At 45.3% G+C, this 17,543-nt stretch overlaps 1 protein-coding gene and 1 long non-coding RNA gene across 2 annotated transcripts in view; one reads left to right on the forward strand and one right to left on the reverse strand.

Annotated features, from left to right (window-relative positions):
* Positions 1-3,789: 3,789 nt before the first annotated feature.
* Positions 3,790-4,377, forward strand: LOC127909534 (uncharacterized). Its single transcript, XR_008071769.1, has 3 exons — positions 3,790-3,922; positions 3,967-4,194; positions 4,243-4,377. It is a non-coding gene; the product is annotated as an uncharacterized LOC127909534 (long non-coding RNA).
* Positions 4,378-12,639: 8,262 nt separating this feature from the next.
* LOC127909532 (uncharacterized) overlaps positions 12,640-17,543 on the reverse strand; it is a 30,494-nt gene continuing 25,590 nt past the window's right edge. Inside the window, exon 4 of the mRNA XM_052471592.1 lies at positions 12,640-14,918. Within this exon, the coding sequence (XP_052327552.1) occupies positions 14,799-14,918 (120 nt within the window). The 3' untranslated portion in view covers positions 12,640-14,798. The remainder of the gene's footprint in view (positions 14,919-17,543) is intronic.

A 17,543-nucleotide genomic window follows, 5' to 3' on the forward strand; every position in this document is an offset into this window, starting at 1 on the left:
TGAGCAGAACACAGTCTACTATAATGAGTAGAACACAGTCCACTAGACTGAGAAGAACACAGTCCACTAGAGTGAGCAGAGCACAGTCTACTATAATGAGTAGAACACAGTCCACTACAGTGAGTAGAACAAAGTCCACGAGAGTGAGCAGAACACAGTAGAACACAGTCCAATAGAGGGAGCAGAACACAGTCCACTAGAGTGAGCAGAGCACAGACTACTATAATGAGTAGAACAAAGTCCAGTACAGTGAGTAGAAGAACACTGTCCACTACAGTGTGTTCAGTGTTCAGTGTGTTCAGTGTTCAGTGTGTGATGTATTCAGTGTGTGATGTATTCAGTGTGTTGAGTGTTCAGTGTGTGATGTATTCAGTGTGTTCAGTGTGTTCAGTGTTCAGTGTGTGATGTATTCAGTGTGTTCAGTGTCCAGTGTGTGATGTATTCAGTGTGTTCAGTGTTCAGTGTGTGATGTATTCAGTGTGTGATGTATTCAGTGTGTGATGTATTCAGTGTGTGATGTATTCAGCGTGTGATGGTATTCAGTGTGTTCAGTGTGTGATGTATTCAGTGTGTGATGTATTCAGTGTGTGATGTATTCAGTGTGTGATGTATTCAGTGTGTGATGGTATTCCGTGTGTGATGTGTTCAGTGTGTGATGTATTCAGTGTGGGATGTATTCAGTGTGTGATGTATTCAGTGTGTGATGTATTCAGTGTGTGATGTGTTCAGTGTGTTCCGTATTCAGTGTGTGATGTATTCAGTGTGTGATGTATTCAGTGTGTGATGTATTCAGTGTGTGATGTATTCAGTGTGTGATGTATTCAGTGTGTTCAAAAACCTCAATGAGTGTGTGTCCAAACTTTTAACTGGTGGTGTACATTTTGTGAATTATTAACTGATTAAAGCATGTAATTGGTAACAAGACACACTCTCTGAGTAGAACACAGTCCACTACAGTGAGTAGAACACAGTAGAACACTGTCCACTACAGTGAGTAGAACACAGTCCACTACAGGGAGTAGAACACAGTAGAACACAGTCCACTACAGTGAGTAGAACACAGTAGAACACAGTCCAGTACAGTGAGTAGAACACAGTAGAACACAGTCCACTACAGTGAGTAGAACACAGTAGAACACAGTCCACTACAGTGAGTAGAACACAGTCCACTACAGTGAGTAGAACCCAGTAGAACACAGTCCACTACAGTGAGTAGAACACAGTAGAACACAGTCCACTACACTGAGTAGAACACAGTAGAACACAGTCCACTACAGTGAGTAGAACACAGTCCACTAGAGTGAGTAGAACACAGAAGAACACAGTCCACTACAGTGAGTAGAACACAGTAGAACACAGTCCAGTACAGTGAGTAGAACACAGAAGAACACAGTCCACTACAGTGAGTAGAACACAGTAGAACACAGTCCACTACAGTAAGCAGAACACAGTAGAACACAGTCCACTACAGTGAGTAGAACACAGTCCACTAGAGTGAGAAGAACACAGTCCACTAGAGTGAGTAGAACACAGAAGAACACAGTCCACTACAGTGAGTAGAACACAGTAGAACACAGTCCACTACAGTGAGCAGAACACAGTTCACTACAGTGAGTAGAACATAGAAGAACACAGTCCACTACAGTGAGTAGAACACAGTAGAACACAGTCCACTACAGTGAGTAGAACACAGTAGAACACAGTCCACTACAGTGAGTAGAACACAGTAGAACACAGTACACTACAGTGAGTAGAAGACAGTAGAACACAGTCCACTACAGTGAGTAGAACACGGTCCACTACATTGAGTAGAACACAGAAGAACACAGTCCACTACAGTGAGTAGAACACAGAAGAACACAGTCCACTAGAGTGCGAAGAACACAGTAGAACACAGTCCACTACAGTGAGTAGAACACAGAAGAACACAGTCCACTACAGTGAGTAGAACACAGTCCACTACAGTGAGTAGAACACAGTAGAACACAGTCCACTACATTGAGTAGAACACAGTCCACTACAGTGAGCAGAACACAGTCCACTACAGTGAGTAGAACACAGTAGAACACAGTCCACTACATTGAGTAGAACACAGTCCACTACAGTGAGCAGAACACAGTTGAACACAGTCCACTACAGTGAGTAGAACACAGTAGAACACAGTCCACTACACTGAGTAGAACACAGTCCACTAGAGTGAGAAGAACACAGTCCACTAGAGTGAGCAGTAAGCAGTCCACTAGAGTGAGCAGAGCACAGTCTACTATAATGAGTAGAACACAGTCCACTACAGTGAGTAGAACAAAGTCCACGAGAGTGAGCAGAACACAGTAGAACACAGTCCACTAGAGTGAGCAGAACACAGTCCACTAGAGTGAGCAGAGCACAGTCTACTATAATGAGTAGAACACAGTCCACTACAGTGAGCAGAACACAGTCCACTAGAGTGAGCAGAACACAGTAGAACACAGTCCACTAGAGTGAGCAGAACACAGTAGAACACAGTCCACTAGAGTGAGCAGAACGCAGTCCACTAGAGTGAGCAGAGCACAGTCTACTATAATGAGTAGAACAAAGTCCACTACAGTGTGTTCAGTGTTCAGTGTGTTCAGTGTTCAGTGTGTGATGTATTCAGTGTGTGATGTATTCAGTGTGTTCAGTGTTCAGTGTGTTCAGTGTTCAGTGTGTGATGTATTCAGTGTGTGATGTGTTCAGTGTGTGAAGTATTCAGTGTGTTCAGTGTGTGATGTATTCAGTGTGTGATGTATTCAGTGTGTGATGTATTCAGTGTGTGATATATTCAGTGTGTGATGTATTCAGTGTGTTCAGTGTATTCAGTGTGTGATGTGTTCAGTGTGTGATGTATTCAGTGTGTGATGTATTCAGTGTGTGATGTATTCAGTGTGTGATTTATTCAGTGTGTGATGTGTTCAGTGTGTGATGTATTCAGTGTGTGATGTATTCAGTGTGTGATGTGTTCAGTGTGTGATATATTCAGTGTGTGATGTATTCAGTGTGTTCAGTGTATTCAGTGTGTGATTTATTCAGTGTGTGATGTGTTCAGTGTGTTCAGTGTATTCAGTGTGTGATGTATTCAGTGTGTGATGTGTTCAGTGTGTGATGTATTCAGTGTGTGATGTATTCAGTGTGTTCAGTGTATTCAGTGTGTGATGTATTCAGTGTGTGATGTATTCAGTGTGTGATGTGTTCAGTGTGTGATGTATTCAGTGTGTGATGTGTTCAGTGTGTGATGTATTCAGTGTGTGATGTATTCAGTGTGTGATGTATTCAGTGTGTGATGTATTCAGTGTGTTCAGTGTATTCAGTGTGTGATGTATTCAGTGTGTGATGTATTCAGTGTGTGATGTATTCAGTGTGTGATGTATTCATAGAAGGACATTCTCATTATCGTGTGTCTATGTGAATCTTTCCATAACACCTGTAGTAAGAGGGGACAGAAACAAAGTGAAAACACGAGCCATTTGAAACGTTCAAAACATTTTAATGAAAAAAATAACAATGTACCCATTATACAACAAAAAGGACGTTTCAGTGAGAAAATGTTTGTAGAGCCAAGCTCTTTATGTACAGCATATTGCACTAGAAAAACAAATATCTTCCTCCCATCGTTCCTCCCTCCCTCCCTCCCTCCGTGTTCCACACAGTTTGAAAACCGTGCAGGGCTTTCAGGAGCATCTGAGATAACACAGGTTGCACCTAAAATGGCACCCTATTCCCTTTAACAGTGCCCTACTTTTGACCAAGGACCATAAAGCTCTGGTCAAAAGTAGTGCACTATATAGGGAACAGGGCGCCATTACTGACGCATTGTTCTGCTACATATAGACTGGGCCAGACTTCGTAAAACACACCGACCAACCGACGTGGAATTCTTGAGACGGTTCGAATGAGCTCTAATGAAGTGTTCTAGAGTGATTTGAAGATGGTTCTGAGAGTTCTAATGAGGTGTTCTAGAGTGATTTGAAGATGGTTCTGAGAGTTCTAATGAGGTGTTCTAGAGTGATTTGAAGATGGTTCTGAGAGTTCTAATGAGGTGTTCTAGAGTGATTTGAAGATGGTTCTGAGAGCTCTAATGAGGTGTTTCTAGAGTGATTTGAAGATGGTTCTGAGAGCTCTAATGAGGTGTTCTAGAGTGATGTGTGATTTGAAGATGGTTCTGAGAGCTCTAATGAGGTGTTCTAGACGGATGTGATGTGTGATGGTTCTGAGAGCTCTAATGAGGTGTTCTAGAGTGATGTGTGATTTGAAGATGGTTCTGAGAGCTCTAATGAGGTGTTCTAGAGTGATGTGTGATTTGAAGATGGTTCTGAGAGCTCTAATGAGGTGTTCTAGAGTGATGTGCGATTTGAAGATGGTTCTGAGAGCTCTAATGAGGTGTTCTAGAGTGATGTGTGATTTGAAGATGGTTCTGAGAGCTCTAATGATGTGATTTTTAGACAATGGTAAATAAGAGTCCCAATTCAACAGAGCAGGAGTTCGATGGAAGGTTTCACTGTTTCAGTTCATATAGTATTTCAAAAAGAGACATTGTGGTTTTTCCTCTCAATGAAATTTACATTCAAACCCCTTAAGATACAGATTTCAGGAATGCTGGGACATGCATTTTTACTCCATATACAGAATGATAAAATATCAAAAACAGCCCTTGAACTGAGAACGACACAGCAGAATTAATTGGTAAAAAACAAGAATCATGTCACAAACATTTAAAAAGCGATCTTAAAAAGCAAGAAATTCTGTTTTCAGATTTCATTTACATTATTATTATTATTATTATTACAAAAGAAAGTATGGAAACTTTTTTATTTTTGCTTAGAAAGTTTAAAAAAAGTTAAGAATCAGCTGTGACAAATTGTTGTTTTTGTTTATATAAAACACAAATAATCACAGCACTTTACAGTTAAGATTCACACTTTCTTAGGAAATGGAAAAAAAAAAAATTGACAAAAAATTGGACTTGATATTCAAGACACTGAAGGTTGAACATATTATATACATTTTAACCTGGAAGTGGGGTTGAGACAACGGTTGGTTCCTAAGGGTTTGTCGTCAACACCAACGGTTGGTTCCGATGGGTTTGTCGTCAACACCAACGGTTGGTTCCTAAGGGTTTGTCGTCAACACCAACGGTTGGTTCCTAAGGGTTTGACGTCAACACCAACGGTTGGTTCCTAAGGGTTTGTCGTCAACACCAACGGTTGGTTCCTAAGGGTTTGTCATCAACACCAACGGTTGGTTCCTAAGGGTTTGTCGTCAACACCAACGGTTGGTTCCTAAGGGTTTGTCTTCAACACCAACGGTTGGTTCCTAAGGGTTTGTCGTCAACACCAACGGTTGGTTCCTAAGGGTTTGTCTTCAACACCAACGGTTGGTTCCTAAGGGTTTGACGTCAACACCAACGGTTGGTTCCTAAGGGTTTGTCTTCAACATCAACGGTTGGTTCCTAAGGGTTTGTCTTCAACACCAACGGTTGGTTCCTAAGGGTTTGTCATCAACACCAACGGTTGGTTCCTAAGGGTTTGTCGTCAACACCAACGGTTGGTTCCTAAGGGTTTGTCTTCAACACCAACGGTTGGTTCCTAAGGGTTTGTCGTCAACACCAACGGTTGGTTCCTAAGGGTTTGTCGTCAACACCAACGGTTGGTTCCTAAGGGTTTGTCGTCAACACCAACGGTTGGTTCCTAAGGGTTTGTCGTCAACACCAACGGTTGGTTCCTAAGGGTTTGTCGTCAACACCAACGGTTGGTTCCTAAGGGTTTGTCGTCAACACCAACGGTTGGTTCCTAAGGGTTTGACGTCAACACCAACGGTTGGTTCCTAAGGGTTTGTCGTCAACACCAACGGTTGGTTCCTAAGGGTTTGTCGTCAACACCAACGGTTGGTTCCTAAGGGTTTGACGTCAACACCAACGGTTGGTTCCTAAGGGTTTGTCGTCAACACCAACGGTTGGTTCCTAAGGGTTTGTCGTCAACACCAACCTATAGGATGGCCACAACCCCTCCTCCTTCCAAATAATACTGGGCACCGCCGTGCCTCACTCCTCCTTGTACCCTCAGCCTGTATCCCTACTAGGATGCCTCTCCAACTGGTACTGAACTACTTTTGAGCCCAATGGGCCGTGGTCAAAAGCAGCGTGAATAGGTTTCAAACACAGCACAGGAACACAGTTCTGTCGAGCTAGGCCAATCCAGAATATAAACATCTTTAAAGACATATGGATCTAGAGGAGGTTAAGGTTCAATACAGGAGTATAAAAAGAGAGGCACATATAAAAAAAACCCACAAATAAAACATTACTTCTAGTGCACATTGATTGCCAACAGTCGTTTGGATATTTCAGTTTTGAGGTGATGAGCCGGGACTGTGTGTGTTGAAAGGGGTCAGGGTGGATGGGGATCAGGGATAAAGGGCATATATCAGGCATGTGCCCTAGAGGGTGGAAATGGTTGTATCCCCAAATAGAACCCTGTTCTCTCTAGGCCCTGGTCAAATGGAACTCTGTTCTCTCTAGGCTCTGGTCAAATGGAACCCTGTTCTCTCTAGGCTCTGGTCAAATAGAACCCTGTTCTCTCTAGGCCCTGGTCAAATGGAACCCTGTTCTCTCTAGGCTCTGGTCAAATAGAACCCTGTTCTCTCTAGGCCCTGGTCAAATGGAACTCTGTTCTCTCTAGGCTCTGGTCAAATATAACCCTGTTCTCTCTAGGCCCTGGTCAAATAGAACCCTGTTCTCTCTAGGCCCTGGTCAAATAGAACCCTGTTCTCTCTAGGCCCTGGTCAAATAGAACCCTGTTGTCTCTAGGCCCTGGTCCAATAGAACCCTGTTCTCTCTAGGCCCTGGTTCAATAGAACCCTGTTCTCTCTAGGCCCTGGTCAAATAGAACCCTGTTCTCTCTAGGCCCTGGTCAAGTGTAGTGCACTACATAGGGAATAAGCTGTGACCACCATCTATAGATAACTACGACCAGACTGAACTAGTAGAGCTGTGACCATCATCTATAGATAACTACGACCAGACTGAACTAGTAGAGCTGTGACCATCATCTATAGATAACCACGACCAGACTGAACTAGTAGAGCTGTGACCATCATCTATAGATAACTACGACCAGACTGAACTAGTAGAGCTGTGACCATCATCTATAGATAACCACGACCAGACTGAACTAGTAGAGCTGTGACCATCATCTATAGATAACTACGACCAGACTGAACTAGTAGAGCTGTGACCATCTACAGATAACCACGACCAGACTGAACTAGTAGAGCTGTGACCATCATCTATAGATAACTACGACCAGACTGAACTAGTAGAGCTGTGACCATCATCTATAGATAACTACGACCAGACTGAACTAGTAGAGCTGTGACCACCATCTATAGATAACTACGACCAGACTGAACTAGTAGAGCTGTGACCACCATCTATAGATAACTACGACCAGACTGAACTAGTAGAGCTGTGACCACCATCTATAGATAACCACGACCAGACTGAACTAGTAGAGCTGTGACCATCTATAGATAACTACGACCAGACTGAACTAGTAGAGCTGTGACCATCATCTATAGATAACTACGACCAGACTGAACTAGTAGAGCTGTGACCACCATCTATAGATAACTACGACCAGACTGAACTAGTAGAGCTGTGACCATCATCTATAGATAACCACGACCAGACTGAACTAGTAGAGCTGTGACCATCATCTATAGATAACTACGACCAGACTGAACTAGTAGAGCTGTGACCATCATCTATAGATAACCACGACCAGACTGAACTAGTAGAGCTGTGACCACCATCTATAGATAACTACGACCAGACTGAACTAGTAGAGCTGTGACCACCATCTATAGATAACTACGACCAGACTGAACTAGTAGAGCTGTGACCACCATCTATAGATAACCACGACCAGACTGAACTAGTAGAGCTGTGACCACCATCTATAGATAACTACGACCAGACTGAACTAGTAGAGCTGTGACCACCATCTATAGATAACCACGACCAGACTGAACTAGTAGAGCTGTGACCATCTATAGATAACTACGACCAGACTGAACTAGTAGAGCTGTGACCATCATCTATAGATAACTACGACCAGACTGAACTAGTAGAGCTGTGACCACCATCTATAGATAACTACGACCAGAATGAACTAGTAGAGCTGTGACCATCATCTATAGATAACTACGACCAGACTGAACTAGTAGAGCTGTGACCATCATCTATAGATAACCACGACCAGACTGAACTAGTAGAGCTGTGACCACCATCTATAGATAACTACGACCAGACTGAACTAGTAGAGCTGTGACCACCATCTATAGATAACTACGACCAGACTGAACTAGTAGAGCTGTGACCACCATCTATAGATAACCACGACCAGACTGAACTAGTAGAGCTGTGACCACCATCTATAGATAACTACGACCAGACTGAACTAGTAGAGCTGTGACCACCATCTATAGATAACTACGACCAGACTGAACTAGTAGAGCTGTGACCATCATCTATAGATAACCACGACCAGACTGAACTAGTAGAGCTGTGACCACCATCTATAGATAACTACGACCAGACTGAACTAGTAGAGCTGTGACCATCATCTATAGATAACTACGACCAGACTGAACTAGTAGAGCTGTGACCACCATCTATAGATAACTACGACCAGACTGAACTAGTAGAGCTGTGACCACCATCTATAGATAACTACGACCAGACTGAACTAGTAGAGCTGTGACCACCATCTATAGATAACTACGACCAGACTGAACTAGTAGAGCTGTGACCACCATCTATAGATAACTACGACCAGACTGAACTAGTAGAGCTGTGACCACCATCTATAGATAACCACGACCAGACTGAACTAGTAGAGCTGTGACCACCATCTATAGATAACTACGACCAGACTGAACTAGTAGAGCTGTGACCATCATCTATAGATAACCACGACCAGACTGAACTAGTAGAGCTGTGACCACCATCTATAGATAACTACGACCAGACTGAACTAGTAGAGCTGTGACCACCATCTATAGATAACCACGACCAGGCTGAACTAGTAGAGCTGTGACCACCATCTATAGATAACTACGACCAGACTGAACTAGTAGAGCTGTGACCACCATCTATAGATAACTACGACCAGACTGAACTAGTAGAGCTGTGACCACCATCTATAGATAACTACGACCAGACTGAACTAGTAGAGCTGTGACCACCATCTATAGATAACTACGACCAGACTTTTGTAATGGATGATGGTTGGTGTGGCTGGTCTCATACTCACACAAGGCACATGTAGCACATTTGATTGTCTGTTCATTGGTGTCACACACAGCGAAGTGAGAGGAGACACATGGCTATTAGTCCGTCTGTCCTCTCGACCCACAGGCCCAGCTAACACACAAATGGTACCCTATTCCCTACATACTGTATTACCATTGATCAGAACCCTATGCACTATATAGGGAATAGGGCTCTGGTCTAAAGTAGTGCACTATATAGGGAATAGGGCTCTGGTCTAAAGTAGTGCACTATATAGGGAATAGGGCTCTGGTCTAAAGTATTGCACTATATAGGGAATAGGGCTCTGGTCTAAAGTAGTGCACTATATAGGGAATAGGGCTCTGGTCTAAAGTAGTGCACTATATAGGGAATAGGGCTCTGGTCTAAAGTAGTGCACTGTATAGGGAATAGGGCTCTGGTCTAAAGTAGTGCACTATATAGGGAATAGGGCTCTGGTCTAAAGTAGTGCACTATATAGGGAATAGGGCTCTGGTCTAAAGTAGTGCACTATATAGGGAATAGGGCTCTGGTCTAAAGTAGTGCACTATATAGGGGATAGGGTGCCATTTGGGATTCTAAAACACACACAGTACTGTTACTAACTTTCCTGGCCCGACTGTTCCATCAACTAGGAGAAGAAACTGTACACATCCACATAGCTATACAGTAGCACTGAGTGAATAGAGACAGAAATAAATTAAAATAAATTACTTTTTGAAAAGGTACGTAAAAAACTATTGTGGAAAAGGCCAGGGAGTAGTTGTAATGACAGAAAGAGAGAGATCTGGAACAGAGAGAGAGAGAGAGATGGCTGAGAGAAAGAGAGATGGCTGAGAGAGAGAGAGATAGATGGCTAAGAGAGAGAGAGATAGATGGCTAAGAGAGAGAGAGATAGATGGCTGAGAGAGAGAGAGAGAGAGAGATAGATGGCTGAGAGAGGAGAGTGATAGATGGCTGAGAGAGAGATGGCTGAGAGAGGAGAGAGATAGATGGCTGAGAGAGAGAGAGAGATAGATGGCTGAGAGAGAGAGAGATAGATGGCTGAGAGAGAGAGAGATAGATGGCTGAGAGAGAGAGAGAGAGATAGATGGCTGAGAGAGAGAGAGATAGATGGCTGAGAGAGAGAGATGGCTGAGAGAGATAGATGGCTGAGAGAGATAGATGGCTGAGAGAGAGAGAGAGAGAGAGAGAGAGAGAGAGAGAGAGAGAGAGAGAGAGAGAGAGAGAGAGAGAGAGAGAGAGAGATAGATGGGTGAGAGAGAGAGAGATAGAGGGGTGAGAGAGAGAGAGATGGGGGAGAGAGAGAGATGGCTGAGAGAGATAGATGGCTGAGAGAGAGAGAGAGAGAGATAGATGGCTGAGAGAGAGAGAGAGAGAGAGAGAGAGAGAGAGAGATGGCTGAGAGAGAGAGAGAGATGGCTGAGAGAGAGAGAGAGAGAGAGAGATAGATGGCTGAGAGAGAGATAGATGGCTGAGAGAGAGAGAGAGATAGATGGCTGAGAGAGAGAGAGATAGATGGCTGAGAGAGAGAGAGAGATAGATGGCTGAGAGAGAGAGAGAGAGAGAGAGAGATAGATGGCTGAGAGAGAGAGAGAGAGAGAGAGATGGCTGAGAGAGAGAGAGATGGCTGAGAGAGAGAGATGGCTGAGAGAGATAGAGGGCTGAGAGAGAGAGAGAGAGAGAGAGAGATGGCTGAGAGAGAGAGAGAGAGAGAGAGAGAGAGAGAGAGCGAGAGAGAGAGAGAGAGCACTGAGTGAATAGAGACAGAAATAAATTAAAATAAATTACTTTTTGAAAAGGTACGTAAAAAACTATTGTGGAAAAGGCCAGGGAGTAGTTGTAATGACAGAAAGAGAGAGATCTGGAACAGAGAGAGAGAGAGAGATGGCTGAGAGAAAGAGAGATGGCTGAGAGAGAGAGAGATAGATGGCTAAGAGAGAGAGAGATAGATGGCTAAGAGAGAGAGAGATAGATGGCTGAGAGAGAGAGAGAGAGAGATAGATGGCTGAGTGAGAGAGCGAGAGAGAGAGAGAGAGATAGATGGCTGAGAGAGGAGAGTGATAGATGGCTGAGAGAGAGATGGCTGAGAGAGGAGAGAGATAGATGGCTGAGAGAGAGAGAGAGATAGATGGCTGAGAGAGAGAGAGATAGATGGCTGAGAGAGAGAGAGAGAGATGGCTGAGAGAGAGAGAGAGATGGCTGAGAGAGAGAGAGATAGATGGCTGAGAGAGAGAGAGAGAGATAGATGGCTGAGAGAGAGAGAGAGAGAGATAGATGGCTGCGAGAGAGAGAGATGGCTGAGAGAGAGAGATGGCTGAGAGAGATAGATGGCTGAGAGAGAGAGAGAGAGAGATAGATGGCTGAGAGAGAGAGAGATAGATGGCTGAGAGAGAGATAGATGGCTGAGAGAGAGAGATGGCTGAGAGAGATAGATGGCTGAGAGAGAGAGAGAGAGAGATAGATGGCTGAGAGAGAGAGAGAGAGAGAGAGAGAGAGAGAGAGAGAGAGAGAGAGAGAGAGAGATGGCTGAGAGAGAGAGAGAGGGCTGAGAGAGAGAGAGAGAGAGAGAGAGATAGATGGCTGAGAGAGAGAGAGAGAGATAGATGGCTGAGAGAGAGAGAGAGATAGATGGCTGAGAGAGAGAGAGAGATAGATGGCTGAGAGAGAGAGAGAGATAGATGGCTGAGAGAGAGAGAGAGAGATAGATGGCTGAGAGAGAGAGAGAGAGAGAGATAGATGGCTGAGAGAGAGAGAGATGGCTGAGAGAGAGAGATGGCTGAGAGAGATAGATGGCTGAGAGAGAGAGAGAGAGAGAGAGATGGCTGAGAGAGAGAGAGAGAGAGAGAGAGAGAGAGAGAGAGAGAGAGAGAGAGAGAGAGAGAGAGAGATATAGATGGCTGAGAGAGAGAGAGATAGATGGCTGAGAGAGAGATAGATGGCTGAGAGAGAGAGATAGATGGCTGAGAGAGAGAGAGAGATGGCTGAGAGAGAGAGATGGCTGAGAGAGAGAGAGAGAGAGAGAGAGATAGATGGCTGAGAGAGAGAGAGAGATAGATGGCTGAGAGAGAGAGAGATAGATGGCTGAGAGAGAGAGAGAGAGAGAGATAGATGGCTGAGAGAGAGAGATAGATGGCTGAGAGAGAGATGGCTGAGAGAGAGAGAGAGATGGCTGAGAGAGAGAGAGATAGATGGCTGAGAGAGAGAGAGATGGCTGAGAGAGAGATGGCTGAGAGAGAGAGATAGATGGCTGAGAGAGAGAGAGAGATAGATGGCTGAGAGAGAGAGAGATGGCTGAGAGAGAGAGATGGCTGAGAGAGAGAGAGAGATGGCTGAGAGAGAGAGATGGCTAAGAGAGAGGAGATAGATGGCTCTCTGAGCCAAAGGGCTCAAACTTTCTCTTTCCCTGGTCTTGTCATGTTGCTTGTTTCGAGGTGTTTTAAATATTCAAATGTATTGAGAAATGTCAAAAAACAGAACAGCGTCTGTGGTGAAATCTGACATTTTAACCTTCTGTCAATGACGTCACAGATAACCATCAAAGAACACAGATGCATCCCAAATGATACACTATTCTCTATGGGCCCTGGTTAAAAAGTGGAACACTATATACCCGTAGGGTACAAGGTGCCATTTGGGACGTATCGGAACAGAAACAATAGTCTGTTGATCGGGTGACGTCATGTGGGAAGAAGGATGTTCTAGAATCAACAGTACAAAACGCACGCAAAGCTTGTTATTCTCATTAGGAATTTGCATATGCGCATCATGTTAATGTAGAACAGAAACACTCATTTAAGGAAGGCTGTAGAATGACTCAGCAACTACTCCCTGAAAAAGACAAAGAACATAAAAAAAAACAAGATTTAACCCATCAAAGTCTTCATTTAATTACATTCATATTATAATTGTCTTATGTACTGGAATAAGAACCTGTTCACTCATTGGTTGGTTTCATATCAAAACGCTGACATCCTATTGGACTTTAGGAGCAGACATGGTGGAGGTGTGGACTCACTAGAACTGAGCCCCCTCCCCCAGTAAAGACCAATGGTGGCACGGTATCAGTGTGTATTGTTAAATAAAAAAACTACTTTGTACAAAACCTTTCTGGGAAAAACAAAACAAAAAAAAAAAATGGGACAGTTGTCATATAGGACTCAACCCTTCAGTACCGAGACAGCTCTGTGTGCATTCGTTCCTCTGTTGAACATATTGAGCCATACCAACACAGGAATACATTTTCATTGTCTATTTCATAAAACCCGTGTCGATGCCAAACGGATTCAGGCTAAGATAAGAGTTATAAAGAGTGAGGAGGTCACATCTCTTTCGATGGAACTGGGTGACGTCATCAAATCTAGCCTTCATTAAGCATCATTGATTGATTGATTGATTGATTGATTGATTGATTGATTGCATTATTAGATATACAGTACATTGTCCCGGGCATACAAATTGGATTGTAACTGCAATTAGATTCCTAAGGTTTCAATAGTGCCTTCCAAACGGGTTCACCCCCCAGCAGACCCATAGGGCAACAAGAGACTACCATTTGTATCGTCACAGGGTCTGTTGTTTGTGATTGTCAATCCTGCCAGGTAAAGAAATCCTGAAAATCCAATCAGAGTTTATCAAAAAGTTGTCCTCAACTTTGACAGACCTATATAATCTTAGGATCTTTAAGAACACATATGTTAAATTATCCTGTTGATAATTTAAATTAAATAAAAAAAACAGACCTGTCATTCATCTCATTCAGACTGAATCTTGATCTCATTCAGACTGAATCTTAAAACCACTTCAGACTGAATTGCCGGTGGACGGCACAGGCATAGGCTAAAACGACGCAGCTCAATCTACACCAGAGATCGTCAAGTCACGTATAGTGACAGCGCTCGTCTCGATGACCCCACCACCAGAGTCATTAAATCACAACCATTTTTTCCCTTCTTTTAAATATAGACCAGTGTGAAACATCGAGATACGTGGAGTTCTGCTAGTTCAGAAAATACATTGGAAGTTTTGTCAAGTTCGTGGTAAAGTGAGTGATTACAAGTTCACCATAAAGTCTTTTCTTGAAGGGACCTCTCTCATCTATATAAAAAATAATAATAATAATAATAATTGTTTTATATTTTACAATTATTTTAGAAAATATCTGTCTTCTAACAGCATGGCTGAGAGAGAGAGAGAGAGAGAGAGAGACGGAGAGATGATTCTAGTCTCCATCCAGCAGGAACCAGTTCTTCTCTTCTTCTTCTTTTTCTTCTTCTCTTCTTCTTCTTCTTTGATTTAAAAAACAACAAAAAAAGGAATCCAAACCCCGTGTCCCATCATACATCTAAAAGTCTGGTGCCTCGTTTTGGTCAGGGGGGGGTCAGGGGGGGGTCAGGGAGGGGTCAGGGGGGCAAAATGAGGCCGTGGGGGGGCCCTCTGAGACGGGCAGAGGTTTTTTTGTGTGCGAGGTACTCCCTCATCTCTCCTGTCCTCTCAGACGGGGTATGGCAGGGGGCCCTCTGTTAAACAGGAAGCCATAGAGAGCCATCGTGAGATGCATCCAGACTGGCAGGACATCCCTCTGATGCCGCAGGAACTGTGAGGAAGACAAGAGAGCGGGAGGAAGATAAAGATCAATCAGAATTAGTTCTATAGTTTTTACAAAGTGCCTTACAGTAACCTGTCCACCACCATAACCATCATCACAGACGTTACCAACAGCAACAAGTTATTGGAAACCACGAACGACACCGCCTGTGGTACTTCCTGAGTTCAATATGACATCACGGTTGAGGTGAAATAACACAGTAACCGGTGGTAAAACCAGCTGTCTAGACCAGACACAACGCCGGAGCAGATCGGATATTTCCACAACAGCAGTTCTGTCTCAGTTATTTTTGTGTTTGGTGTGCAGCAAAACTGGGCTCTGTCACTAAGGGCTGTCTTAGAGCCTGCAAGGAGTGAACAAGTTACTAGTCTCCCTCGTCCCTCCCCTCTCCAGGAGCTGCATCTATCCCACCACTAAAGCCTCTCTTCCTCCCCTCCAGGAGCTGCATCTATCCCACCACTAAAGCCTCCTCTTCCTCCCCTCCAGGAGCTGCATCTATCCCACCACTAAAGCCTCTCTTCCTCCCATCTCCAGGAGCTGCATCTATCCCACCACTAAAGCCTCTCTTCCTCCCCTCCAGGAGCTGCATCTATCCCACCACTAAAGCCTCTCTTCCTCCCATCTCCAGGAGCTGCATCTATCCCACCACTAAAGCCTCCTCTTCCTCCCATCTCCAGGAGCTGCATCTATCCCACCACTAAAGCCTCTCTTCCTCCCATCTCCAGGAGCTGCATCTATCCCACCACTAAAGCCTCTTCTTCCTCCCCTCCAGGAGCTGCATCTATCCCACCACTAAAGCCTCCTCTTCCTCCCCTCCAGGAGCTGCATCTATCCCACCACTAAAGCCTCTCTTCCTCCCCTCCAGGAGCTGCATCTATCCCACCACTAAAGCCTCCTCTTCCTCCCCTCCAGGAGCTGCATCTATCCCACCACTAAAGCCTCCTCTTCCTCCCCTCCAGGAGCTGCATCTATCCCACCACTAAAACCTCTCTTCCTCCCCTCCAGGAGCTGCATCTATCCCACCACTAAAGCCTCCTCTTCCTCCCCTCCAGGAGCTGCATCTATCCCACCACTAAAGCCTCTCTTCCTCCACTCCAGGAGCTGCATCTATCCCACCACTAAAGCCTCCTCTTACCCCCATCCAGGAGCTGCATCTATCCCACCACTAAAGCCTCCTCTTCCTCCCATCTCCAGGAGCTGCATCTATCCCACCACTAAAGCCTCCTCTTCCTCCCATCTCCAGGAGCTGCATCTATCCCACCACTAAAGCCTCCTCTTCCTCCCATCTCCAGGAGCTGCATCTATCCCACCACTAAAGCCTCTCTTCCTCCCCTCCAGGAGCTGCATCTATCCCACCATTAAAGCCTCCTCTTCCTCCCCTCCAGGAGCTGCATCTATCCCACCACTAAAGCCTCTCTTCCTCCCCTCCAGGAGCTGCATCTATCCCACCACTAAAGCCTCTCTTCCTCCCCTCCAGGAGCTGCATCTATCCCACCACTAAAGCCTCCTCTTCCTCCCCTCCAGGAGCTGCATCTATCCCACCACTAAAGCCTCTCTTCCTCCCCTCCAGGAGCTGCATCTATCCCACCACTAAAGCCTCCTCTTCCTCCCCTCCAGGAGCTGCATCTATCCCACCACTAAAGCCTCCTCTTCCTCCCCTCCAGGAGCTGCATCTATCCCACCACTAAAGCCTCTCTTCCTCCCCTCCAGGAGCTGCATCTATCCCACCACTAAAGCCTCCTCTTCCTCCCCTCCAGGAGCTGCATCTATCCCACCACTAAAGCCTCTCTTCCTCCCCTCCAGGAGCTGCATCTATCCCACCACTAAAGCCTCTCTTCCTCCCCTCCAGGAGCTGCATCTATCCCACCACTAAAGCCTCCTCTTCCTCCCATCCAGGAGCTGCATCTATCCCACCACTAAAGCCTCCTCTTCCTCCCATCTCCAGGAGCTGCATCTATCCCACCACTAAAGCCTCTCTTCCTCCCTCCAGGAGCTGCATCTATCCCACCACTAAAGCCTCTCTTCCTCCCCTCCAGGAGCTGCATCTATCCCACCACTAAAGCCTCCTCTTCCTCCCATCCAGGAGCTGCATCTATCCCACCACTAAAGCCTCCTCTTCCTCCCATCTCCAGGAGCTGCATCTATCCCACCACTAAAGCCTCCTCTTCCTCCCATCCAGGAGCTGCATCTATCCCACCACTAAAGCCTCCTCTTCCTCCCATCTCCAGGAGCTGCATCTATCCCACCACTAAAGCCTCCTCTTCCTCCCATCTCCAGGAGCTGCATCTATCCCACCACTAAAGCCTCTCTTCCTCCCCTCCAGGAGCTGCATCTATCCCACCACTAAAGCCTCCTCTTCCTCCCATCTCCAGGAGCTGCATCTATCCCACCACTAAAGCCTCCTCTTCCTCCCCTCCAGGAGCTGCATCTATCCCACCACTAAAGCCTCTCTTCCTCCCCTCCAGGAGCTGCATCTATCCCACCACTAAAGCCTCCTCTTCCTCCCCTCCAGGAGCTGCATCTATCCCACCACTAAAGCCTCCTCTTCCTCCCCTCCAGGAGCTGCATCTATCCCACCACTAAAGCCTCCTCTTCCTCCCCTCCAGGAGCTGC

Source organism: Oncorhynchus keta, chromosome 19 (assembly GCF_023373465.1).
Source record: "Oncorhynchus keta strain PuntledgeMale-10-30-2019 chromosome 19, Oket_V2, whole genome shotgun sequence".
Classification (NCBI taxonomy): domain Eukaryota; kingdom Metazoa; phylum Chordata; class Actinopteri; order Salmoniformes; family Salmonidae; genus Oncorhynchus; species Oncorhynchus keta.